The sequence below is a fragment of the Mycetomoellerius zeteki genome, unplaced genomic scaffold (assembly GCF_001594055.1).
Source record: "Mycetomoellerius zeteki isolate Tzet28-1 unplaced genomic scaffold, Tzet1.0 scaffold167, whole genome shotgun sequence".
Lineage (NCBI taxonomy): Eukaryota > Metazoa > Arthropoda > Insecta > Hymenoptera > Formicidae > Mycetomoellerius > Mycetomoellerius zeteki.
In genome coordinates, this window is record NW_017256623.1 from 688,445 (window position 1) to 715,454 (window position 27,010).

General features: G+C 30.8%; 2 protein-coding genes across 6 annotated transcripts; one reads left to right on the forward strand and one right to left on the reverse strand.

The window, feature by feature from the left end:
* Window positions 1–7,288: 7,288 nt before the first annotated feature.
* On the reverse strand, window positions 7,289–22,188 carry Hydr2 (abhydrolase domain-containing protein 2). Of its 3 annotated transcripts, none has more exons than XM_018445861.1 (9): window positions 21,880–22,188; window positions 21,691–21,802; window positions 21,326–21,493; window positions 10,621–10,793; window positions 10,307–10,474; window positions 9,359–9,545; window positions 9,078–9,276; window positions 8,848–8,998; window positions 7,289–8,760 (listed from the first exon to the last, which is right to left on the reverse strand). In XM_018445861.1, the coding sequence occupies exons 3-9, from the start codon at window positions 21,478–21,480 to the stop codon at window positions 8,591–8,593; spliced, it is 1,203 nt and encodes a 400-aa protein (XP_018301363.1). In that variant the 5' UTR covers window positions 21,481–21,493; window positions 21,691–21,802; window positions 21,880–22,188; the 3' UTR covers window positions 7,289–8,590. The 3 variants fall into 3 exon arrangements, with proteins under 3 accessions (XP_018301363.1, XP_018301364.1, XP_018301365.1); XM_018445862.1 differs by having other exon boundaries at window positions 21,326–21,598; XM_018445863.1 differs by lacking the exon at window positions 21,880–22,188 and having other exon boundaries at window positions 21,326–21,601; window positions 21,691–21,748.
* Window positions 21,455–26,902, forward strand: LOC108721350 (small lysine-rich protein 1). Of its 3 annotated transcripts, none has more exons than XM_018445866.1 (2): window positions 21,455–21,502; window positions 26,609–26,902. In XM_018445866.1, exon 2 carries the CDS (start codon window positions 26,628–26,630, stop codon window positions 26,895–26,897), a length of 270 nt encoding a protein of 89 aa, XP_018301368.1. In that variant the 5' UTR covers window positions 21,455–21,502; window positions 26,609–26,627; the 3' UTR covers window positions 26,898–26,902. The 3 variants fall into 3 exon arrangements, with proteins under 3 accessions (XP_018301368.1, XP_018301367.1, XP_018301366.1); XM_018445865.1 differs by lacking the exon at window positions 21,455–21,502 and adding an exon at window positions 24,457–24,656; XM_018445864.1 differs by lacking the exon at window positions 21,455–21,502 and adding an exon at window positions 26,312–26,482.
* Window positions 26,903–27,010: the final 108 nt, after the last annotated feature.

Sequence of the window (27,010 nt, forward strand, 5' to 3'; positions counted from 1 at the left end):
CTTATGATAAACTAGAAAACACAAAAAAAATATTCTGCCGATAAGCGGGGAATTTCTCTTAATTAGCACTTCCTCTTAATTAGCACTTCCTCTTAGCTATGATAAAAAATAAATTCTTCTATAGAAAATTCTATTATAATAACTCCAATAGCCTTTTGAAATAAAAGAGTATACAAGATAGTAACGGCATGCTTATTCGTTAGAAGAAGTTTGTTATTTACATGCTATCTATGTCTTACATTAAGAGATTTTATTTCATCATCATCAGCTATTTGCTTGAGCAATCCTGGTCTTTAACATTAAAATCTCCATGTATATATCAAGCAAGTTATTTTTATACGATTTCAGATAACCAAGTCTGCAAAAACAGATTTTAAGCAAAGTATGCTACCAATGATGATATGTTACTTTCTGATGATAGAAAGGCAACAAATTTCACACAGAGTCTATAATATCTGATGATGTTGGCAAACTGTTGCCAGAAATATGACAATGTCTACTGAACTGCTAATGCCAGCAGATTAACGGCAGAGACCGAATAGGATTTGCATCTTGCTTGCTTTCTGTCGTTAGATTACCCCACGCGCGCAAATACTGCTCGGTTTCTGCTGGCAACCTGCTGTCTCATTATTATATGTGAACGATTTCTATCGAAGAAACGGCAGTAGAATGCGACCACAGTTGATATTGGTCTGCTAACATTTCTGATTAAATCTGCCGACATTCTGCTATAACATTTTGCTTACTGGGATACTTTCGCACTAATTCCGTAAATAGCATAAATTCTTTTTGCTACTTCATACAGAAAATCGGATAGAATAAGCAATACTAATTCGCATAAATTTATATAACACAAAAAACAATGAAAGAACAAGGGCAGTAGGAGTCAAGCGCGGGAGATGTTGCGCAAATAACACGGCTATCGTAGCGTGAAACTTCTTTATTTTACTAAAGCGCTTACATGTTTCGGCTCATTTTTGAGCCTTCTTCAGAGATAACTAATACATTCACATTTCACGCTACGATAGCCATGTTATTTGCGCAACATCTCCCGCGCTTGACTCCTACTGCCCTTGTTCTTTCATTGTTTTTTGATTTATAAGAAGTCTTAGTTAGGTTGATTTATTATACGTTTTATATAACACGTACGTTGAAGCATCATCTTCCAAAAATATGTAAAACTCATCATAAACTTGATATAAAAAGTGACATATTTATATGAGCCGCAATACCATCTTTTAAAATTTAAAAGTCTCTACGAATTTTTTGAACAACCTCTCTAATAAATAAGTAAATATACTAAGTTTTTTCATATTTTTCAAACACATGTGTAAAATACATGTCAACGCTGCACTCGATGTTACTAGAATTGGAGCACTTTCTTTCAAGGAATTTCAGATTGCATAGAAGAAGAGTCATGAATCATAACTACTCAGTGCGTCGGCTCATAATGTTGTTCAGTGATTCGCGACTTTTGTGTATACTGGAATTCATAAAGAAAAATTATCTCATTATGTATATTATGTACAACATACGCGGCATTATAGGCATGAACTCCTTAAAAAATAATATTTCTATGCAATGTTTAATTTAATTTGCTTAGTCTATATATATATAATTTGTAGTATATATCCTTAAATACATGCTAATAAATGTGATTTATATAAACTCAAAAGGGAAACAACAATAAGAGAAACTCATTCCATATTACACTTTATGTCACACAACATTTATATTGCGTCATTATACAAAATAATCTACATTCAAGTACGTAACTTAACGAGATTATCTTTGCGTAACATCTCAAATGAGAAACTTCCGAGTTACGTATGTGTCGTTATATTCATAATTATCTTCCTCCATTTGAATGTCGTATACAAAATACAAATAACAGAGATATCCTTGTGTGACACTCCAAAAAGTAATGGCCTCAGATCAAACTTGGTCTTTGAACGCTTGTTTAAAAATATCATTCGTCGTTTTAGTAACAAAATGTTACAATCTTAAAAAACGCAACAGATTATTGCTTGTGTTGCGCAAGTGCAGATGTAGGTAGTTAAAAAATGCTCTCATGAAATGTAAATTGTCATTAGAAAATTGATTGAATTCTTCATTATAATTATATATAATAATTAATAAAGATAATTAATATATATAATGTACATGTATATAATTATTCAATTATATTAATCAATTTTCCCGATTATGTCAGTCTTTTTGTCGAAATTAAAATCAAGATGCGATTATATATATATATAGAGCTGCGCTCATTTATTTAGGAGCATTCGCTTTCGTAAATACTTTTTATGTATGTAATTGCGTAGTATTGTTTTTTTAATATTGTTATCTTACGCGTTAAAAATTTTTGATAAAAGAAGAAGATATGACTTTTCGTGGAATTTAATTTAATAATATCTGCAACTGTGCACTGATATTTGATAAGAATCGCATGTAGTCGCATACATGATAATTGATATTAAATGGTAGGTCGAAGTAACAAATTTCTTTTCTTGCAAGCTCAATAAAGTCCTCCTTTGCGTTTCGATTTAAGTCTTGCAATCAGCAAGCAGATTTTTTTCTCTATTTCCTTACATTTTAGGTTTCATATACAGATACACATATACGTAAGATAAAATCTCACATATAACCACATGTAACTGCAATCGCGGGAATATACATTCTGTTAAACAAAATTGTCGCTGTTGAATAATACGTTAAAGAAAAATGTATGTGTTCGTTATTCGCTTCCACAAATGCAATTTGTATCACAATATAGAGAAGAATTGATCAATGTGGGATATCGTTTAGTCATACACTGTAATTACCTTAAATTACATCCAGATAAAATTGTAACGATGAAATTATATGTGAAATCATCATTCCTTGATTTAGAACAGCTCTTAATTCAATTTGTACATTTTAATTTTTTCTCATTATGTAGTATTATTTTTTCTAAAGAAATTTGCATTATGATTTTTTGGACGTCCAAAATTATGTAACATATATGTGAACATGTTGTAACATACATATGTCAACACAAACATCAAACATTCAAGTCATAACACATTTGTAACATGTTTAATACATATATCAAATTTTGCTAATTTTACATTTTGAGTAATGTATGATATTATCAGTGTGTACATTTGTATCAAGATTAATTTAGTATAAACATACAGTGGAAAATGCTTATAAAAAAATAAAGAGAAAATTATATCATCAAATTTTAAAAAGGCATATGTTTATACCAGTAAGAAATAAATATTCATTATATAAAAAAATAAAAATTAAAAATAATTTGCGAATAAAAAATATTATTCAATTTTATGTATATTTTAGGGCTTATTGTCTTTCGTTATTTTTACAAAATTGTACAAATAAAATTTATAAGTGTGTCTAGTATTTAGTGATACTTGATACTATACACATAATAGTATCATAGCTTGATGTATTTATGGAGTTTGCATTCAAGTGATTAAAAGAGCTTAAATATTTGATTTGCCATACTGGATATAAATGTTTGCGTTATTCCGATTGTAGATTGGAATTTTCTGAATAAATTACCATGAAAATAAATATTCGAATCTATATTATTCGATTCGGTCATATATAAATCGCTTTTTATTGTATAAAATAAATACTTTAAGTGGAAATATGATCAGCTTCAGTCTGCTGTTGAAAAATTGTACAATTGGCAACTAAAAGGTTGTAACTTTTTTCGGAATGTAGCCTACTCACCGAACGATTGGTTCTTACTTATGAATTCATAAATATTATTAATTCATAAAAATAATAAGAACCAATCGTTTGATAAGCAAGCCGTATTCCAAAACCCATCAAAAAGAAAGTGTTGTAACCTTTTAATTGCTAACTGTACACGCGCGATTTCACGTTAAATAGGAGAACGAATAAATAATAAGAACATTTGTTTGTTTTTCACAATTGTTATAATTGTGCATGTAATATTGAAACATATACAATATATAGGATATCCCAAACTTTTTGACTTTTCAGTTTGTCCAGTCTACCTGCCCACAATCGATGTGTCAAAACGTAACGAGACACCCTGTATATTATAATATGTTTTAATATGCCGTAATCATGGTTTTTTAAAAAATATCAACTTGAATTTTTAAGTTTAAGTTTCAAAAATACATTTTTTATATTTTTTAATTTGTAAAAATAGTCCGAAATAAAGGATTAGAAGTATATTTTTGAGAATATTCCAAAAATAAATAAAATTTAATATTGTACACACAATAATCAACATTAATAACACAGAAAGTAATTTGTGCGGTTTCGTGATTGTTATAGACAATAAACTAAATTTATAATCATTTTACATTCTCTCTTCTGAGTTTTGTAATTCTATATCTCGCATGTCGTTTTTTTTTATTACAAGATTATGTATTTCTGCATTTATTCTTTATTTATGCATGTAGATGTTCGTATATTAAGATAACGTTCAATAAAAAAATCATTTAGTAAACTATCTTTAGTTGACAAATTAAGTTTTTTCAAATAATTATTTAAGAAAATTATTTATAATTATTTAATAAATATTATATTTTCTTCATTATATAAATTTCGGCGTTTTTCAGAACTCCAAATACAGTAAAGAGAAACAAAATTTTTAGAAGCAAAATATACAACAGATAAATAAAAAAAATTAGTTTTAGAGAGAAAAATAAAAAACAACGCATTCTTTTGCATACATGTATTTCATCGAAAAAATATTTTTGTAGAAGTATTACTTTCAGCTATGAATCATAACATGTGTAATAAAATTCCACGAAAAGTAGAATAATATAAATTTTAATACATGTTTAAACTAAATAAACAAAATTGTACTTTCACACATCCAAATTTATTTAAGGTATTTATATTTGTAATAAAGAGAAAGAATAAGAGAGAAGAAAACATATCATGATAAAAATCAAAGTGTGAAAAGCAGAAAACTTAGAAAAATTTTAAGAAATAAAGAAGAGGAACATGATAATTTATTTAAATTGTTTATATTGTTTTAATTTCGCTAAGAAATAAGAAATTGCGCAGCTTATACATTACTATACTAAATGTTAAACAAAGTTTACATAATGCTATTTTACTATAGCAACTAGCATGCTACTCTTTTAGTAAACTAGAACACTAGTACTTAAAAGAAAAATTTAATTCTATAATTATATATTGCTCGAATATCTTTGATATTTTAGCTCATAGCCCTTTACTTATACTAGAACGTTAATTAGATGAGCTTTTATAGATATATGGTTTTAATTTTATGAATTATGTTTTTTTCACACAACTAGTAGTTAAAGAAATATAACTTATAAAATTAAATTTTCTCTAACTGCTAGTTTTCTCATTTGTTAGAAGACTAGTACGCTAGTTGCTAAAAAAGTATCACGTAACCTTGTTTTAACGCACGACATACTATATTAAATCATACTTTATTTAAAAAGAAGATTCTTAAAGATCACAATTTTTATTTAGACTTATCTTAAATCAGGAAATATTATTGTATTCTTTTAATTTTATAAAAGAAAAAGAAAATAACTTTAGAAGAAAGGACTATTATCTCAATAAAATATATTTAAATAGAAATGTTATTTAAAAATCTATTCCGTATGTGTAATAAATGCATTTTAAGTTGGTTAATTGGTCCTTGAATCTTTTATGTCAAATTTAAATTTTTCTTTTTTTTTCTTTTTTGAAATTGGAACGTTTCAAAAACATTAGGTATATCAAAATACGCAAAGTTTGACGTCTCGGAAAGCGTTATCATTATGGCATTAAAGTTTTAAATATGTAATTATATTATATACAAATGCAAATAAGTTTAGAAAGAACTAAAATATTCGCTTCTTTGCTGCCTAATTTAACGTGAAATCGCCTACAATCATTAGTACCGTTTAAGAAAACTATTAAATCACTACAATAGGAAATAAATATCAGTTAAACCTTAAGATCTATACAGACGTATGGTAATTAATAAACCTACAAATTGAAATATATTATCTGACGTCAGAAATTATTACATACTGTATATATCAACTTTATCAATATGGAGTATTAAAATGAGAAATTAAAAAATATTTGGTACTTTTTATCACGACGGTAAATGTACGATATAATTATTCGATATAGTATTAATTTGTTATATTATACAATTTTGGACTTTAATGAAAAATTTAATGAAATTTAAACTTCGTGAATGAACACAATGTATGAAATATAATTATTGTACATTTGCATCATTGCATCATAGTAATAAGAATACACGTTAAAATAAATAAATTAATAGATACACTGCAAATAATTCAACGAGTAATATATCCCACAATGCTTAATGTCTGCATAATTAAGTAATATATATCACTTATTATAATATCGAATGTGGATACAACCGCATTTTGATCATGTTAAAGTCTTCTATTTGATGTTATAAATAAATTTGCATATTACACAATGCAAACAAATTACAATTGTTTATAAATTTTGAATAATTTTTAATGCAAGGAACAATTTTTTTAACGTATTTTGGAGTACTGAGTTCGAATCTGCTATTTAAAAAAAATCCATTAGATCGAATTTTTAAGACATATAGTATGTTGTATAGCACTGTTAAAACAGAACTATTAAAGAATTATCATGAAATAGCATTGTTATGTTGCATACATATGTAAAAATTTATATTTTTTTGCACATCTAATTCATTCCAAATAATTTAGACAAGTGATGAGCAAGACGAAACGTTGCACCAGGATTTGATAATTGTGAAACGTTATTAGGGATACTGGAACGGAAACATGTTAAGTAGCTACTACTGGAATCTAATACGTAAAACTGCTCCGAAGTTATATAAAAAACAAAAATTACGCTCAATTGTTCTGATTTGTTTTCTAATTTCTAATAAAATTTTAATGTATATATTGGAAAATTTTTTCTTATATCTCAAAAACCAAATGGAAATATTTCAATTAGGGATGTACCGGATCGTAAAATTACCGAATGTTGGATATCTGAATAGAATGTAACATTGGATATCCGGTTGAATATCCAAGAAGGCAATTTCTTCAAGTCGGATATCTGACATTTTCCGGATGTCCGACCGGATTCCGGGAAAATGTTTCTAAAAAAAAACTGTAGAGAAAAAAATTGTAATTTTGCAACAATATATAAGATATTAATATAGCATTATGAATATGCATACTTATTTCTAAAACATTTGTATTATAAAAAATCAATAATTTAATGATATTAAATTTCAACCGGATATATTCCCGAATACTAATGATATCCGACTATCCGGTCGGATAGTAAAAAAGTGCCGGATAATACCGGATACCGATACTTTTCGGATATCGGGCATTCCTAATTTCAATGGTAGATTCGTACTCAAAACCTTGTAACTAGTATTTGCATTAATCCGGCAGTAATAATGTTGAATTTGTTAAACTCAATATTTTTCGTAGTAATTTACTATAATTTTAGCTAAAAATGTATTATTTACAAAATTTCGTGTATACATTTAAGTATACATACAATTTCAGAGACTTATATTTTAGACTTGAATATTGAATTTGATTTAATAGATTTCCTTGCAAATTTAACGTTATCACCAATTCCGGATTAATAAATCACATACATCATTTATTGTATATATACAACAGCGGTAAGCCTTCCATATCGATAAAGCTAATAATCTTAGGTCGGTATTCATAGAGTCCGTTCTTATTTCAAGATCATCTTAAGTAATGTCTTAAGATTCTAATACGGTTCTGTGATTAGTTCATGATCTTACATCTTAAAACTGTACTTAAAGTAATCTTAAATATAAGAAACCATTATGAATACTGGTGTTAGAATAAACACATTTAAGACGCGCTTATAAATATGTTTTAAGTCGATATACATCTTAATACACATATTGTACATAAATACAAGTTTTCTTAGTGAAAAGTACACAAAATCTCTGTATTGCATTAAACTCACATCCAATGTGCATATATTCATGATTGAATCCTTATACAGAGCATCTCTAGTAACCTGTTAAGGACCATTGAAAGTCCTATCAAATCGTTGCCCTATAGAAGATCCCTGAGAAAGAAGCGTTAGTATTTAGTAAAATATTGAAAATTTATTTCGTTTCTACTCTCTTTTTCAAATAATTAAGCTAATTTTGATTGTGCCACATTGCATAATAAAAATTTTACTATTTATGACTACATATAAAGGATTACGCAATTTGGCTAGTTTTCCTGAACTATACTCAATTTAAAAAATGTCAGTGAGCAAACGTTTGTTATTTTACAGTCGCGCTTATCATTTATTTCCTCTGAATCGTTTGTGAAAGATACTGCCCATTCACTTCGTGAAACAATCAAAGCATATACCGGATACTTTTATTAATTACAATCTGCCATTTCCATTTTCATTGCAGTCTTGTTGCAGATCATCTCGTTATAGATCTTTTCGATTATCTAAACGTGAATCAGGTGCACAGTGCTTGATTTCACAAGATCAGAATGTGTGACACGTTGTCGATCAATGTCCAATAATATAAATACATTGACCAAACTAAATTGGGTTAAGAGGCTTTAAGAGCCTTATCCGCGTGCGCTAGAGTCAGAGATCCCACGAGGGACACTAGGGTTCGATCCAGCCATGTTATAGGATTTGGATACAGAAGACCACCTTCGTAAAAACCTAGGTGACCTCCATGAGCTAGTTCCACATACAATGTATTTAAGTGATTTGCTGAAAATAACAAAATACGAGAGATTAGTATAGGTTTACTTATTATTTATTTTCGTATACATACAAACTACATATTTAGATATTCACCCGCGTGGTCTTTGATTGGATTTAATAATATCTCCGGCACGATGGGATCGTCTAACGCGTTGATGAATACCATCGGCGTTGTAATGCTATCTAGATAAAAGAGACAACTACTCCACTTGTACAATTCTTGCACAGACCTAAAATTGTGTACCTAAACAACAAAACATTTTATAAAAATCGGATCCATTATTTAAATTTTATAATTGTGTGTTTGAAAGAATTAAACTTACCCTTCTCGTATAAGCTTCGTCCAATTCAGGTAACGTCGCAGCAGAAATTATGTCTCGCTCGTTCAAATTACATCTTTGTTTTACATCTTCAGACAAAAGCATATTTTTGTGTTTCAGAATAAGATTCTTCATCGATTCAGTCATTACATAGAGGTAAAAACGTCTAAAGTTCTGCCAATTTAATAGAATTTTCGTTCCCCTACGAAAAATATGTATACAAATAATACCTCTTCTTATCAATTCATTTTAATTGTAAATCGAAGAAATCTATTTATACTTACTTGAGAGCATTGTATCCTTGACAAATCGATATCCCTCCTATAATATTAGGCAATTTGTTGGAACCGCGTTCTCCTAAATATTTTGTTACTAAATTACCGCCTAAACTATATCCGATACAAACTATTTTGGTGTTAGGGTGCTGTTCTACTAGATGTTGTAGCATCGCGCTATAATCGTCCGTGTGACCTGTTTATAAAATGCATATTGTAAAATTAAAAAAAATATTTCTTTAAACATATGTATAAAATTTTATTCAAGAAATATGTATTTAAAGAAAAAAGATACAGAATACCAAGTATAAACGTGTAATTTTGATTACAATTTCTTCATCATTCTTGTTGAAAATTTTTTTTATCGATTATATCAATCACATTTATGAATACAATTGTAAGACGTACTAACAGTGTAACCCAGAAAGTTTCACGAATCTACATCGGGGTGGTTTTTTCTATAGCTATATATAGTTTGTTCAGAGTTGTATAAGTTACATAAAAAAGTTACCTTTTTCGTTACTTTTTTTACGTAATTACCTTTCCTAATGAGTAACGGTAATGATAATTAAGTTATAATTTCTAGTAACGAATAACGAAATTTGAAAGTTACTATTTCGTTACTTCGTTACTCGTACTTTTAGTTTTTTCAGCGAGTAATGCGTAATGATGACAGGTTACTTTTCAAAGTGATTTTTCCAGCCTTATCATAACCTTAGCATTTAGTTAGTTAGCGTTATCATCATAAAAAATTGCAACGTCGTTATCAAATTGTTTATTATAAAAAGTAACGACACAGTAACGAGAAAATAACTTTTAACAACCCTGAGTTTGCTTAACATTCTCGCGATGTGTACATACTCGCGCGATATAAGAACTTAGTTATTATCCGCCAATTTTCCTCAATCGATCGCCTCGTCCTATAGTAAGATAAGTTTTATCGATTGCCACACGTACCATAAGAAAATATTCTGGGTGCCGTAATCTTGACACTGGAAAGGGCTCCGACGTGATTAAGTACTGCGCATCGATATCCATGACATTGCACGAAATGCACGAACGTCCTAATGTACACGCTCTCCGAGCTGTTGCCAATACCAGGACAGATGGCTATCGTTATGTCATCTGAAGTAAAAATTATTCATCGAGCATCTCAAATTTGAAAAACAACTTTTTCATTATTAAAGACATTTAAAGCGTTTTCTAAGAAAAAATAATATAAATTAGTCGTAAAAAATTATTAATCTTTGTTATTAATCTATGAATAATACCTTCATGTCCATTAGTCAGTGGTTGATAAAGATCGTACGTAAGGGTGGTCTCGTCTGGAAGACCGATGTACACACGTTCTCCAATGGGCCAAGGACACCGGACACGTCCTATAATACTGTGGATGATAGTTTGTACGTGACCGCTGAAACCCCACAACCTCGTTGGTTTGTATCTAAAACAGATAAGGATTATGACTACATTTGCTTATCTTCATCGAAACATGAAAAATTCCTCTTCAAAATAATACGATTAATATTTAATCTTAACATGCATGCGTATTATTATTTTATTTGCGTCGTTCTTTTATGAGTAAATATCTAAAGTTTTTAAAATTTAAGAAAATATTGCAGCAAAAAATTCACAAAAAATTATTAAATAGAATAAAACTAATTGGAATATTTCAGAAATTACATTCCAAAAATATTGAGTCCACTGCATCCCACTTAGGACAATGACGAGAGGAGCTAAATTTCGTCCTTATTTGTATCAGTATGTACACTTTCTTTACGGTATTCTATTAACTGTGAGTATACTTTGAACAGTTGAAAAAAAAGTTGAGATATAAATTTCACTCGAGTCGACTTTTTATTGCTATGTAATTATGATGTAATGGTACTCGAATATGCCAATAAGAATTGTCAAATAACATATACAAAATGAAATGAAAATTTGTCGTCATTAATCATCGCCGTAAAATTAAAATGCAATATTATAATTTAAAATATTTAAATATATCTTCATTTTAAATTTATGTGTTGGAACAAGATTAGAGAAAGAGAAAGATCAGTAATCTCATAATGATTAAACCAAATTTTGTACATTGTAATTTTATTTTAAACCATATTTCGTATTTTATAAATGATCATAATTTTATAATTATTAATTTTATAAATTATCATAATTATCATAATTTTTTCGAACAGGAAAAAACTAAAATTAAATTTTTACGCACTTCAACACTCAGGCAAGATAACTTTGTGAAAATGTGCCGCATCGTTAAATTCGTTTATAGTAAGAAGTCGCAGTTTAGATTAATGGAGCACATAGAATAAAGCGCTGGATGAAACGAATTTACGGAAAAAAGTTTATTGTTCATTACTCGAAGAAAAATACATATAATATCAATATACATCAGTATTCTCGATCAATATTTTCCGTTAGTTTTTGTACGGTAACATAAATCAGTGCTAAAATTCGCGCTTATCGGCAAGAAAAGGAATTCTGTAGAAGAAAATAAAATTTAGATAAAAAAATATTTATTTTTATTAGAAGTAAACGCCAACAGTATCAAAATTTACGATAATTTCTCATCAAAGGAGATCATATAAGTTTTTGAAAACCAAAGTCTTTTAAGTCTTTCTCTTTTACAGCTTTCACCGCTGTTCATAAATTGTAGTAGCATCTAATTATTCACATAATCACATAATGTAATTATAGCTGCCAAAGAATAAATAGTAGTTCTAGTTGTGGTATAATTCACTGACTATTATTAATTCAACAGTGCATGAAACTGTATTGGCTATTGCATTTTAATAACAGGAATGTATAAAGCTGCACGACAATGGATCGATGGAATGCGGTAACAATATCGATTGTCCAGAGCAAAACCGACTCAGTGAAAACTCGCTTCCTATTGGTAGAAAAAAATTCAGTTAAAAAAATTTTTAACACGCGATCTTTTAAATTCGTTGAAAAAAGAAATCAGGAAGTCCGTCACGCAAATTTGCTGCGAATGAAAGTGAAAGACATTCTTATACGTTTGAAATTTATTCTCGATTAATGCATTTGAACTCCTGGACTTGGCGCTATTTTCCAAGCTTCTCACAGTGAGTAACTTATTGAATTGCCTTGAGTAAAATTTTCCAGTCACCAGTTTCAAGATACTTAAAACTGTATATTTCTTAATACTATAATACATTTTACTGCTATCACCTGAACTTTATTCGTTCAATAAACCCCACCGGATATGTCTGTGGTTTGTTTTTATTCTATCTTGCTTTCTATTCAATCGACCTTTCTTCGTAACTGAAATTGCAGAATAAGAAGCGAGATCTATTATAAACTCTCTCAAATCTTGCGAGTCAAAACAAAATTCTTTTCTCTTACAATGAGTTAGCGTAAAATCCTAATATGTTAGTCACAATCAATGCACGTGACAATTCGTCATTGTGAACGTAAAGAGAAATGTGTTAATATCGCGTTCTCGTTGCGGCTGCGAAGTCATCGCGCGAATTAGGCGCGATAGGGAAAAGTAGGGTAAACTACATGTCGGACCTTCGAATGTTAAAGAGATGTCTACTCTTTCCACAACGATGATTTCCCATTATGACGATTCCGATTTTCGGTACGCGTGATGATGAATCACGCGAGACTTCTGTGCTATTTCTATTTCTATTTATTTCGCAATCATATCTCATAGTAATATGATTTTTGTACACGTAAAATAATAAAAAAATCGAAACTGTAATAAATTGCGTTTTTATTTTACTTATAGAAATCTTTAGAATATGTATGTATAATATATTAATGTAATATTTTTTACTGATGTAATACTTGGGAAAAAAAATGATGCAATTTATTTTTTTAAGATTTTCTCGTTTGACCAAGCGTAACATTCAAAAGATTGCAACGCACAAGTTATGTAAGTTGGTCGTCAATCACTTTAAGGTAATACAAGTGCGGGATAATCAATATAAATATTAAATTTTTAAAACCTGATTTTTGTATCGAAATAAATGATATGTGATTATACCAGCGAAATTAATGCTGCTTTTATCGAACAAATATATAAAAATATATAGATATATGTATATAATATATACATATATATATATGTATATTGGATTGGCCAATAATTTTTTTGTTTTTGGGAGAAGATGCGATTAATACCGAATATCGTTAAATGTTTAATATTTATATATAATATTTTGTGAAAGATGACGCACGTTTCGACGCGCATTTAAAAAAAAATTTGCTAAAATTGGTGCATTTAGTGTTGTTTTAAGTATAGGGAGCAAGAATGAGCGCATTCATTATTTCCATAAAGGAAAAGTACAAACAGCTTAAAAAAAAGGAATGGCAATAAACGACAGTAATAAATAAAACAGTATAATATGCCGAAAATATACTTATTCTTGTTTTCCGTATTTAAAACAACGCCAAATATTTTAAACTCTCAATCAATATTGTATAGTATTTCTTGTGTGTGTGTTTTGTTATCTATAATTTGATAAAGAAGTGAACACGTGCGTTCCATAGGCAAATCGATTTGCATGTTAGAGTTCATGGTCATCCCTGGATCGATCGAAATGCTCAGGGCTATCTATATATTATATTTATTAAATGTTTATTGCGCTGTTTGATATCTTTTAAGTGTAAGTACTCACAGGTTATTAAAAAATGTTGCAGTCAAATTTTAACAATATAACTTCGATAAGTTACTTACTCGTTTTATCGAGAACACCATTATCCTCTTTCATCAGTTATATTGGTATAATTAGAATAGAGTAGATATTTAAATTATTTCTTGGCGGCAGAAGTGTATAAATAAAACATTATCTTATTATCCTCCTTCAATATGCAAATTCTAGCCATTCATTAAATCGAAGAGGATCAGTACATACGAAAACATTATATATCAGTAAAGACATCATGTATGACTAAAGATCGGACATCCCGGACAGTTCCGCTTTCGAGGTGATTATTTTATTGTCTCACCAAACATGTCAAAATATAAATAATTGTATTATTTTTAAATAAATTATTATTATTATTGAATTAAATACTTTCTTTACATTCAAATATTCTCTCTCATCCTCTCAACAAGTTTCTCGCTTTAGATTCGAAAATAGTCACACTATATATGAGACGGCTATCAATTTGTTAATTTCACAATTTTAAAAATATTACTTATCAACTCTCTCTCTCTCTCTCTCTCTCTCTCTCTCTCTCTCTCTCTCTCTCATTAATATACAAATTTCAGTCATTAGTTATATCGAACAAGTACATATAAATAGAATAATAATTCAAGTGTATGTATAAATTGACTAGCAATTTGCTAATTTCACGCTTTCAAGACTATTGCAATGTCAAGGTATTATTCAAATGATAAACGTCCATTCCATGAATAACTCTATCAACAGGAAAAAAATTTCATTTGTTTACATGCTAACAAAGTGATAGATGAAGTAATAATACATCTGTATTGCCAAGAGGTTTTCATCGATAAATAAAAAAGTGATAAATTATTCGTGTATAGTTTCTCGCAATTCGCTCATTTTTCCAACGTCATCATCAACTTTAAAAAAAAAAACACATAAAATTACCTACATTATTTTAAAAGCATAATAAGAATATACTTATAATAGCAGTAGCTTATTCCTATGAAGTAGTTATCGATTTGGAAAGAGGTAATTTGAATCATATTTTCTCTCTCTAAATTATCGAGTTGAAAAGAAATGTTGATAGAATTAAAGAGAGAGATGCTGATATGTTCAATTCTTTCTAACGGAGCACAGATGCTAAGGGAATCACTATCTATGATTATTTCCAATTCTTTAACACCTAACTATGCCACACCATTTTTGCGTAACTTTTCATCCAAGCCACCGATGGTACACGATGTGATGTATCTGCTCTACATAATCGTAAATGTAATATACGATTAAAATGTATAGCATACACTAAAAAAAAGATTGGCTGCTGCAGCAAATTATTATAGATGGTAAAATATGGCATAGCATTTTTAATTGGCTGTAGCAGCCAATTTTTGATTGCGTTAGCCTATCTGCAATGTCAGTATAGAATTCCGATAGACTAACACAAAAATGCTATGCTATATTTTACCATCTAATTTGCTGCAGCATCCAATCTTTTTTTTCAGTGTAGATATATCAATCAATGATATTATGAAATATCATGTAATATTGCATATACCTGTTTATCGTCAAAACATTAAATGGCCTGGATTGGAAAGTTCAGTGTGAGCCACCGATGGTATACGCGGCATGGAACGTGTATACAGACAGATATATAATTTATTGAACTTGTCGCGCTCACGTGAGACTGCGAGTCGCGAAATCAGAAGCAGGTCATCGAGTGAGATAGGGAAACACGTGCGGGAGAAAGGGTTTTTTCTCGCGGCAGAAATGCGGAAGTGCAAGAACGGGCAGTCGTTTGAAAGAAATCGATCGGGTGATAATGAGGGAACGTTTCGCAATAATTGCGATATAGCGTTAGAAAGAGGAAGGCAGATGGAAAATGAGATGAGAAAAAAATTCGCTTCTCGTGTCGCTCACAAAACAGAGACGAGCGTCCATGTGTTGCATGTACGTGCGTATCACGGACGGCATGATTTCCGTGACACAAAGTGGTGATCAAATACGAGAATAGCACGACGTTCGCACGCGTTCGGATCTATATTTTTTATAGATTTTCAGGTTTTCTTTGCCGCTTCCTCTCCTACGAAGAGAAGTATGGTAAAAGCGGGATATACAAGTGATCGTTGGGAAACTTCGCGATTTCTTAATGAATTGCTCCGAAGAGGATCTCTTCAAACGCGAATTCGAGTATAACATAATCACTCGTTTGCAAGCCGAGATTGATTTTCAATTTTACGAGTTATGTGTAAAAAATAAATTCGTTCGTGATAATTGAAATGTAATAACTGACGTCTATTAATGCCGATGAAAATGATCGATACATAAATTACGTGTCTGTATCATCAGACTTCCGTTTTTTGTATAAGACAAAGCTTGAATTGTTTCCGCTTTCTTAAGCGCTTTCTCGCGACGCGATCGAAGGAAAGAAATCATAATTAGCAATGAGTTCGTCCGACGATGGAATATTTTTTCTTTTCTATCATTCCGACTGAAATTTTTCTGACATCGGTGTCAAGTAGCAAATACTAACTGATTCATGTTCGCTTTCACGTGGCTGTTGAATTTCAAAGGTACTTAATGACGAAGTGAAGACAAACAGCGTGAGAACGAATGTAATCGCATGATAGAAAATCATTACGATAAGCTTTGGTGATATACTTCATGATGGCTTCAAATCACGTTTTCGCATTAATTTGCATCGCATTAATAAGATTACAGGTTTGCAACGAGAGTCTGCATTTCCATCTTGTGTCTCACGGAGGTGAAACTCCATAAAAGTACTCGGTATAGGTAGAGAAATTATATTGGCACACGACACAGATTCACATGTTGAAATTCAAATCTTTTTCGAATAGTTTCTGCTGATAATAATGATGATATTCTATGTTATCCAAGATAACGAAAGAGCGAGACTGATGAAGAACGTGACGTGTTACGTAATACATAAACCAGATATAACACTATTAGTTACTCATTTGCATCATACGAAGGCATGATCTTTCTAAGTAACAGAAGAAACATTTACGCGAGCATGAGTTGTACAGAGTGTTATCGTGAGTGATAACATAGCATGCATTTTTGTAACAAACATCTTATAGACACACATGTACACACACACATGCAAGTACATTCTGTACGTGATAAAAATATTAGCCGACGTGTGCTATTCTTTCGACACGGAAGCGCTGATTGCGTAGCATCCCATACCGGGTAAAAATAAACGAGCATACCGTGGAATTGCGTTAGAATGAGTATATATACATAGTTTTTTTTACGAGGTAAAACAAAATTCATACTTTAGCTAAAAACCTGCACCAATTAATTTAATTTAATTTAATTTCATTTCATTTCATTTCATTTTATTTACCAATTAATTTATATTAAATGGATATTAAATAGTATTAAATGGATTTAATTTAAGGAATCACTTTTTCTTATTACCTAAAAATATTTACTTTCCTAAAATTTCCAACAGTCTAAGATTCTTGTTCACTCATCATTACTATCTTATATTGCAACGTCGAAGCGAGAAAATATGTAATAAAAATTTTTGCAAAATATATAATATATATGCAAAAATATATATTTAATATAATATAATATTATAAAAACAACATAATCGATAAAATCGACTCGTATGATATATTGAACTTTTCTTTTGTAAACAATAATAATCTCATTTTTAGACCATACATGTGAGAACACAATCGATAAATTGGAACCCTATATCAGTCGAAGCTAAATCTTTAAATGCTTAAATAATTCAATCTTGAATCACTAAATATACTATATATGAACTTGCATATATACTATATTTGTAGTCCTACAAACTGCGCGCCGAAATATTTCCGGACTATAAACGCAATTAAACTACTTGTAGTAATCTCGCGAATTAAATTAATTTCTAATGATTTCGATGCTCAAACAGACATATTCTAAAGATGTTAATATGCTGAAAAAACTGTAATTAAATTTATTGCGAAAAATATTACATCGGCCGGGAGTCGAATCCGGATCTCTTGTATTCCGTACGAGCGTCCTAAGCTGTTAGATTATCGAGGCATTTTTCTTTTGTAAAATAATCATGTATCTGGAAATTAATTATACTTAACCAAAATTGAAATAAGTTATGGTCACAGCTATGACACAAACCGTCAAATTAATAATACATAAAAATAAATATAATTTTATTTCTTCCCGAAAACAAGAAAATAGTTTTTGGTATATTTGATAAATCTACTCTACCGATTGCAAATGTTGTTTTATATATTGAAATATATTTCTATTCAAATATAATTTACAAGAGCTTTTATTGTGTTGTCTCATTTCTGACATCACAATCTGAGATAATAAAGGCCATGGCACGCAAAAAACGCAAGGCGCTGTAGATGTAAGCAATAAGAAAATCACAGAGTCATAAAACAATAACGTAAGCAGTAACCGAGGGGTCAATCAACTAAAAAAGAAATACAGTAATTGCTAATTATGGCAATACAACACACTTTATTGCTAGCATTGCTATTATATTATTAGTATTGTTTTTCTATATATTGCCACTTATTGCGCACATATTATCAAATATTGTTAATATATTGCTCAATAAAAAAAATACAGTGATTGCTAATTATGGCAATACAACACTTTATTGTTAGCATTGCTATTATATTATTAGTATTGTTTTTCTATATATTGCCACCTATTGCGCACAATCAAATATTGTTAATATATTGCTATGTATTGCTATATATTGCTAGCATACTGCTAACATTGCCTATTTTATTACTGTACTCTGCCGCAATATATTTCTAAAGAAATGTACACTAATTATCACAATCGTTGACCACTCAGCATTAGTAAATTCGAAATGTTGATTTGCTTATTGCTTACATCTTACTACTTAAGTTTTGTTGTGTACCATAGCTTTAGGGTCATTAACATGTTAAATTTATGATTATGTTATGATCTTATAGTATCTCTACTGTGAGTGATCAATTCGCTTGCCGTTTACATTTTACTGCTTAAATGTTTTGTGTGTCATAGCTTTAATGTTGAGTGAACAGGAAAGCCTTAAGCAAAATTTTTTTTACAAAATTTAATCGAACAGCTATTGCCAATATAAGCGTAAGCAATTGGTCTGGCTGCCTGTAATTGGTATTGACTAATTAATTATTTTTAAACAAAATACTGTTTCATACTGATATCAAAATAAATGCAATTAACAGTTGTTTGGCAAGCGACTCCGACTTCGTTCTCATTAACTTCGCTAAATGAATGTTGCGAATGTTTCGAAACTGATTCATAATTTTTTTCTTTGAATTAATCATCTGTGAACTTTACATGTTTACTTTTCTCTCATGACCCACATTATCTTTTACTACATGAATCTATTTTGAGCAGACAAATACGTGAAACGTTTAGATAATGATTATTGAACTTTTACATGGATATGATTTCAGCAATGTTACAAAAATTATTGAGATAAAAATTTTATTTCATTCTAACTTTTATTTGATAAGCATTATTATGTAGTATTTCGTATGTACTCTGATTATTATAATATCATTTCCTGTTATAACCACTTTAAACAAGCGATTCGTAATATTCGCTGAGTATTCCTTAACGAATTCAAACAAAAGCAATCTGTTACCCCAAACATTTCTCGTAAGAAAACAGGCATTATACTCATTCGAAAGTAATTACAATTAAATAAGTAAATGCTGATACATGGAAATATTTGTCACAAACTTCGCATAACATGTAAAGTATATAAATAAAAAATAGTATAAATAAAAAAATAATATAAATACAACCTTTAAAGTCTAATTTATGACATTATATTATAGACAAATCTTTTTATCATTCATGTTTATCTCAATAAATTATATATATTGCTGCAACCTTTAAATGTCATGCAAATAAACATATAAATAAAAAATAACTGCAACTCGAATCTTATTTACAGCATTATATTTGTAAAGTAGGCAATGCTTTTTATTACTCACGTTTATTTCAATAAATTACACCTATCATAACTATGCCAAACAAAATATTAACAGTATACTAGCAATTTGTTGTCAGTAGATTCGGACAGAACAATATGGCAGCAGATTGTTATACGGAAAGAATGGTTTTGCTGAAGTATCCAAGTGTCTGAAAATAATCTTGTTGAACCATCAAAATAATTATATAGAATGCTCAAATTAGTTGTTAGAATATAAAAACTTTTTTGAGCATTGGTCATCATGCTTAAGTTTTCTATATAATTATTTTGATAGTCCAATCAAATTATTTTCAAATCTAGCTAAATCTATAGGTATTTCAGCACAAAATTCTTTCTGTGCATCAACCGCATTAGGTTTGCCTTCCTTCATACTAGCGAAATTTTTTGACAATCCTTGATAATCTGACAGCAGATTGCTACAACAGAAACACCAGTCTATTATTTTAAGACCATTTGAATGATGTATTGAAACGATTAATATTAAAATGGCAGATTTTATTTAATTACAATAGCAGTAAATCTGCCATTGTATTTTATTAATGGATCTTTTTATATTTTTGCTGGCATTTTGTCGACAAAATTTACAGCAGGTAGAAGATATATTAATTATCTGGGTATGATGATAATAATCTTTCCCATTAACTCATAGTAGGAACACAAATTTTTTAACACTAAAGGAACATACGGATTCTTGGAGAACCCACTATAAAGCTTTTAATATTATTTATTTATTTTAAGAATTTTTTAAAACTATAAAAAATAAGATTATGAAACATAAATTATTCTAAATTACTATTTAAAAATTAGGAAGAATTCCAGGGTCACCAGAATCCAGTTCCAGTTATGTGTTAATTACAGTCAACATTAATCAAACAATTTTCGCGCACAAATAAAGTGTATCTTTATCCATATATTAACATCCCCCATCCTTCTACATCATTATAATCTTTTCATTACACCAAACAGACAGATCAAGGAACTAAAAATGCAACGCACACATATATTTTTATCATTGTATGTTTTTATATGTAATTTTTTAATTTGACGCACGATGTTCAAGATTAAGGACCATGTTTTTTAATATTTTTTAAATTTAGTTATTCATATTATGACGTATAATATGAAATATTCAGTCAATAAGGTAACGACAGCGAGTCACACGCCCATGCTGGAGCATCGTCGGGCGTCCAGCATGAACCTAACCTCACTTTCGCGGCTATTTCGGGTTCGAAATTCACGAAGGTCTTATTTTTTGGACGTCGACAATCGAAGCGTTTAAAAACGGTCGTATGAATAGTGTGAGGAATGAATTTTCATACTTACGGCTCGGCGATGACCGGTGCGATCTTGAGCACCGTCGTCAGGAAGGACTGATCCTTGCAGACGAGGAGGGGCTTCTGCGGCGCGCTGTTTACGTTCAGTATCCTGAACAGGATGCACAGGATCACGGCGAAGAGGGCCAGCAATGCCGTGGACATCTTTCTTCAGCGCCTGAAAGAAGTATAATCTTCTGTCTTTCTCGCTCTTTCTCTCCTCGGACTTTTACTCTCGACTTCCTTAAAAGTACCGCTCCTCAAACACGTTCCTTCGCCGATCCTTCTTCAAAAATAAACATTATGCTTTTCTCACAATGATATCACGCGTGTTATCTTTGGGGACGCTCGCAAACGTGACACAATTAATCATACCTCTTCCTGGAAAAGGAGATCGGCTGTATTCCTCTTTAGATTTCGAAGGCCGATAAGACGGACGAGCTGCGACGGTCGTGGATGGTGATTCATGCGATTGATGCTTCGTGACCTGCGAACAAAAGTTACACCGTTTTATTAGGATTCCGGTTATAGGGCTCGGATGACAGGTACATGACGGATGAGTACTGGATATGCAGAACGACGCGAGTGCCGGGGAGCGCTGCAAATTGACTGCAGAAGTGCACGTCTCGCGCGATCGAGGATGCATCCTGACCTCCACAAAGGGTATCGGCGCCGGTAATGAATCAGGCGAAAATTGATCGCGTTACATCGTTTTGCATGCCCGGTCCCGACACTCCCGACTCCCGGCTCTCGTCAGTGCAGCGGGAATGGCGAGGGTTATATCGACGATACGAAAGATCGATAGCGGCAGATAAACTTGGCGATATCGCGCGTTTCTTCGACTTTAAGAAAAACAAGTGGCGATAACGTTAAAATGAATTATTAACTGATTGAAGAGTGAATTTTAAGTAATCGTTTTAAAACACTTTGACGTTATTTTGATGTCAGGAGACCTGCTTTGGGCAATTAATCAATGTTCACTTCAAGAAATATAAGTTTACAAGAAGTTTTTTTATAAGTATAAGTTCCTCGAGATATTTATTTACAGCGAAATCGATCGCTTGCAGTACATTAGATTAGCATACTAAAAACTGGAAAAAGAGTGGCATTTAATTGAGATTCTGGTTGAAAATGGATAAAGGGTTTTCTGGTTGAACCTATTTATAATTCTAGTTGAAACAAGAATTCTAATTGACCTAAATCTTCTAGTTCGTTAATTCATTTTCTAATTTTTCAGAAATTTTTCTCAGTACGCTATATATAAAATTAGCAAAGTTAAATGTAAAAATATATAAATATTTTAAACAATTAACAATTAAAAAAAGAAAGGGCTAGAAACCAAATAGGCTCGTGAAATTATTTTAATTGTAAATTTGAAATTATTTAAGCCCGAATCCAATGACTTTATGTTTTAAACAATTAAATATCTAATAATGATATTTCGTTATATATATTTTAGTCGAATATATATGTATTTTATTGTCAAGGCTGATTCAATTATACCACTTAGATATTGTATGTAAAGTAACCTAGGCTTTAAAGTGCATTATTCGAACGATCGAATTCACCATTAATGTTAGCAATTAATGCAGGGATTAAAAATCGAAATACTTTTATTAACAACTACATACCGGTATCAACCTCTATTCAATAATAGCGGTATACGAAAAATTGAGACCAAATACCGGTATTGGACGTCAAATAATTTAACCGAAATATGCTTATACCGGTATTATGAAAATTTCGATTGAATACCGGTATTTGATCTTGATTTTTCATATACCGCTATTATTGAATAGAGGTTGATATCGGTATATAATTGTTAATAAAAGTATTTTGGTTTTTAGTCCCTGATCTTATTGAATACCGAAAAATATCGGTATTTTTCATATCGTTATAAATCCCTGAATTAATACATGGAATATGTCAAATCTATGCGCATTTTTTTTGTCGAACGATGTATGTGACTGGTTCAATGATCATTTGTTCAAGCTTTGCATTCGAATATCTCTTTTTTCACGGCGTAACGATTGTTTTTCGTCACTTACGAAAGAATTTGCTTCATTTCGAGATCTCGTCTTGAAAACTTGAAAATCGAAGTATAACACTGATTAATGTCAACGCCCGTTAATTATTAATTCCTCTTTTCGAATCAACGCAACGTTGGCAGCACTTTAATGAAGCCTGCTCCTTCGTCTAGTCTTGGGTTTAACAGAGAGAGAAAACCTACGGATAGCGACAGTAAAGGCCATCACACATACAAAAATTTTAGTCGTAATCGTAAGGCCGTAAGCAAATCGGCCAATCACAGTCGAGCGTTTTTAAACGCGAGATCGTAATTTTGATTGTGATTGGTCGATTTACTTGCGACCTTACGATTATGACTAAAATTTTTGTACGTGTGATGGCCTTAATAAAGGAATAGATACACTAAGAAAAAGAAGTTGTTCATTTGTCTAAATTGATTTAGTTCGTCCTTATGTCTTTTAATGAAAAATGTATTTTAGTCACACATATTATATTTGACTTAAATACATGCATTCTCCAACGAAAGAAATAAAAACAAGTAAATTAATTTAATCAAATAAACAATTAATTTAATCAAATGAACAATTCTTTTATCTCAGTGTACAATTCTCTTCCTAGGGTGCGGTCAAAGAATGCGTTTCGTTCCACGTATGATGCATATGTAATATGTCATTTTATCCTCCTTTAATATTCAGTGAACAATTAACAGGATAAAACGATAAATTATGAGCATCATACGTGAAACGGAAAGCATCCAAAGTCTCACTACAAATACTTTGAAGCATTTGATTGACTAATCAGAAGGAAGAATTTTATGAATTGACTAATCAAAGAAATGCTTCAAAGCATTTGTAAAATCACGTTGACGTATTCCTTAGTTAACACCTATAAAGAATAAAAGACGAATAAAGTTGATCCATGTTTTCCAAATTTTTCTTGATGCTAAAAAATGTTTACAGTGATCGCTAATGAAAATGAACAATTCTGAAATAAAATCGCATCTCGTCTCGCTTTTCTATATACTTGGGTGATCGAACGGAACGAGAAAACGTTGTGAAGAGACGAAGGGCTGTAAGTATCGCTCGCTTTTCCGAGAATCCTGCTCACCGGGTGACGGTCCAGTCGGCGAAGGGTCGTACGCTGAAGGTACGGTTGAAGGTACGACGTGCCCAGGATATGAGTTCCCGTGCGGCCGGCACGTTCAGCTTGCCGGCGCTTCGCGGAGCAGATGGCTCGAAACGCTCAGACACGCATCACATATCCGTTCGCGTCGAACTCCGCCGGGCGACTGCGGGCGACTGATCACAGACAAAGTGAGTATGTGTCAACCGACATCTGTATGCGCTCGCGACAAACACGCCGTTGGAGCGAAGGGACTTGGCGTTTCCCCGTAATATACCTCTATAGAATACTCCTGTAATATTAAAAAAATATTTATGATATTTTCGAAATATTATAATAACATTATTTTAATTTTTTTTTTAATAATATTCATGTAACATTCTAGGAACATTTTGCGCTTATAGGGTATATGCATATTATGTATATAATATAATAATCTGGTATTGTATGTACAATGTAATATTAAATTACAGTCACCTTGATTGACTCCGATTAACTCCATAATAATTAATTTATCAAGCAATATATATACCTACATATATTATCTTATCTTAACAACATGGATCGAACAATTAATTTCTCGCTTAATAGATGGAAAGAAAGATTAAAGATTGCAGACAAATTATATAATTAAAAATTCTGCTAAAGGGAATTTTGATTGAATTAATTACTGATAAAATATTAATCAGAGTTCCGTCGAAATCGCTCTATTTATACACTTATTCTTTTCATTTGATATATTTTTTTGTTACATCATTTAACACTTTTGATGCTTTCAGCCGAATTTGTAGTATTTTCCCCGGTCTTATCCGGAACGTAATACGTATTCGTAATTCTTCACGGTTTTCAACTTCTATAATTATATTCAGGCTTTCAGTCAAGGGACGAGGGGGGCAAAAATTCATCTTCAAACAACATTTATTAAAACATATGTGTATATATAATGTTAAAGCTATAAATTTTCGAGGATCTTCAGGGAATTTTTTAATACTTCTTCTTTCAGCTTCTATTCTTTCTCTCTCTCTTCTCTCTCTCGACGTAAAAATGATTTTAATAAATTATTTCTTATCAAAATTTAGGAGTAATGCTCTCTGCCTCTCCCTTTTGTTAGTCCATGCCTATAACTATTAAGCATTTAATGTTAGATCTTATTTGTCAAAATAGATTTAATGAGACGCATTCAACCTGTAACTGAATTCGAAGGAATTTAAATAGATCGAAGTACTCAAATTTGATGCTTTGAAATTTCTTAGAGCGAGCGTTTGAATTGTTGTCGAAGTTTGAGGTATCACGTAGCCAGTACGTGTATAAATTTCATCTCGAGGTTTGCGACAAGTACATATTTGAAGGCAAGTTCACACCCACAAATTCGCAGGTCGACGATTCAAGGCTTTCCCCACGTGTGGTGAAAACATAAAAATCGCTTGTCGAAACTCTCCTCGCATCGACCATCACTCAATGAATTTAATAATTATTCAAAATAAATACAAACCTGTTTTAAATCTTAATGTTTCGCAAGGATTTTTAGGAACAAATGTCTTTTTCAGCAATTTTTTTTATTGTATAAATTAACTTTGTGTATAAAAACTATTATTAATTAAAACTAATGTTCCGATTATATGATCCTTTTTATAAGATACATTCCTGATTTATCATTTATAAAATTGTCATTTTTTTTCTCGGAATCTCGATAAAGTAATCCGGAATAACATATGATTGAAAAAACATTTAAAGACAGATTACATAAGAATCGAGCTCCCGAGGCTGAATATCCTGTTTGACAAAAAAGCTGACATTCAAGTTTTTCATAAAGTCTTACAAACATCCTGCTTCGTATGGCCTTTCAGATTAATTCCGACGAGTTAGATTAGCGATAGATGAACTTATTGATGTAATTGTTACAAGTTGATATGGCAACGCGAGTTATCTCTTCCGGTTTTAGCCAGGAGCCTGGCTTTCTACCACGAGAATACGGCGAAACTGCAGTGTGAAATTAATTGAATAAATTTGAACATCGGTAATTTTAGTATTAAAGTTAGCAGTGAACAATATATACTTGTTGCAAAATGTGATAGACTTTTATTATTAATAAATTATCGTTTTTAATAGATTAGAAATATTTAATGTTGATTTGTTTCTCGAGGCTTCATTAATCGACTACAATGGCAACGGGTAAAAGTAAGAAAAAGGCTGGAACGAAGACAAACGGAAAAAATAATGGAAAAGGTACTAAAGGTGGCAATGGCGGTAAAAATAAAGGATCAAAGAAATCGAGAAGAAGCGGCGGAAAAGCACGATTTGCCATGGATATCTTTAACGAGGAAGTGATGGAAAACGCTTATTACACATGTCACAACATCATGGATGTGCTAAAATGTCGAGGTTTCCCGTGGCCAGAGGCTCAGAAGAAAAAAGGAAAGAGGAAGAAATAAATAGTCACGCAAATATCAATATGTAAAACTATACTTTTAAAACATATTGGAAATAATTCAATGTAATTTATCTTATTAAAACGAATCTTATTAAAGCTATCTTATTACAGCCT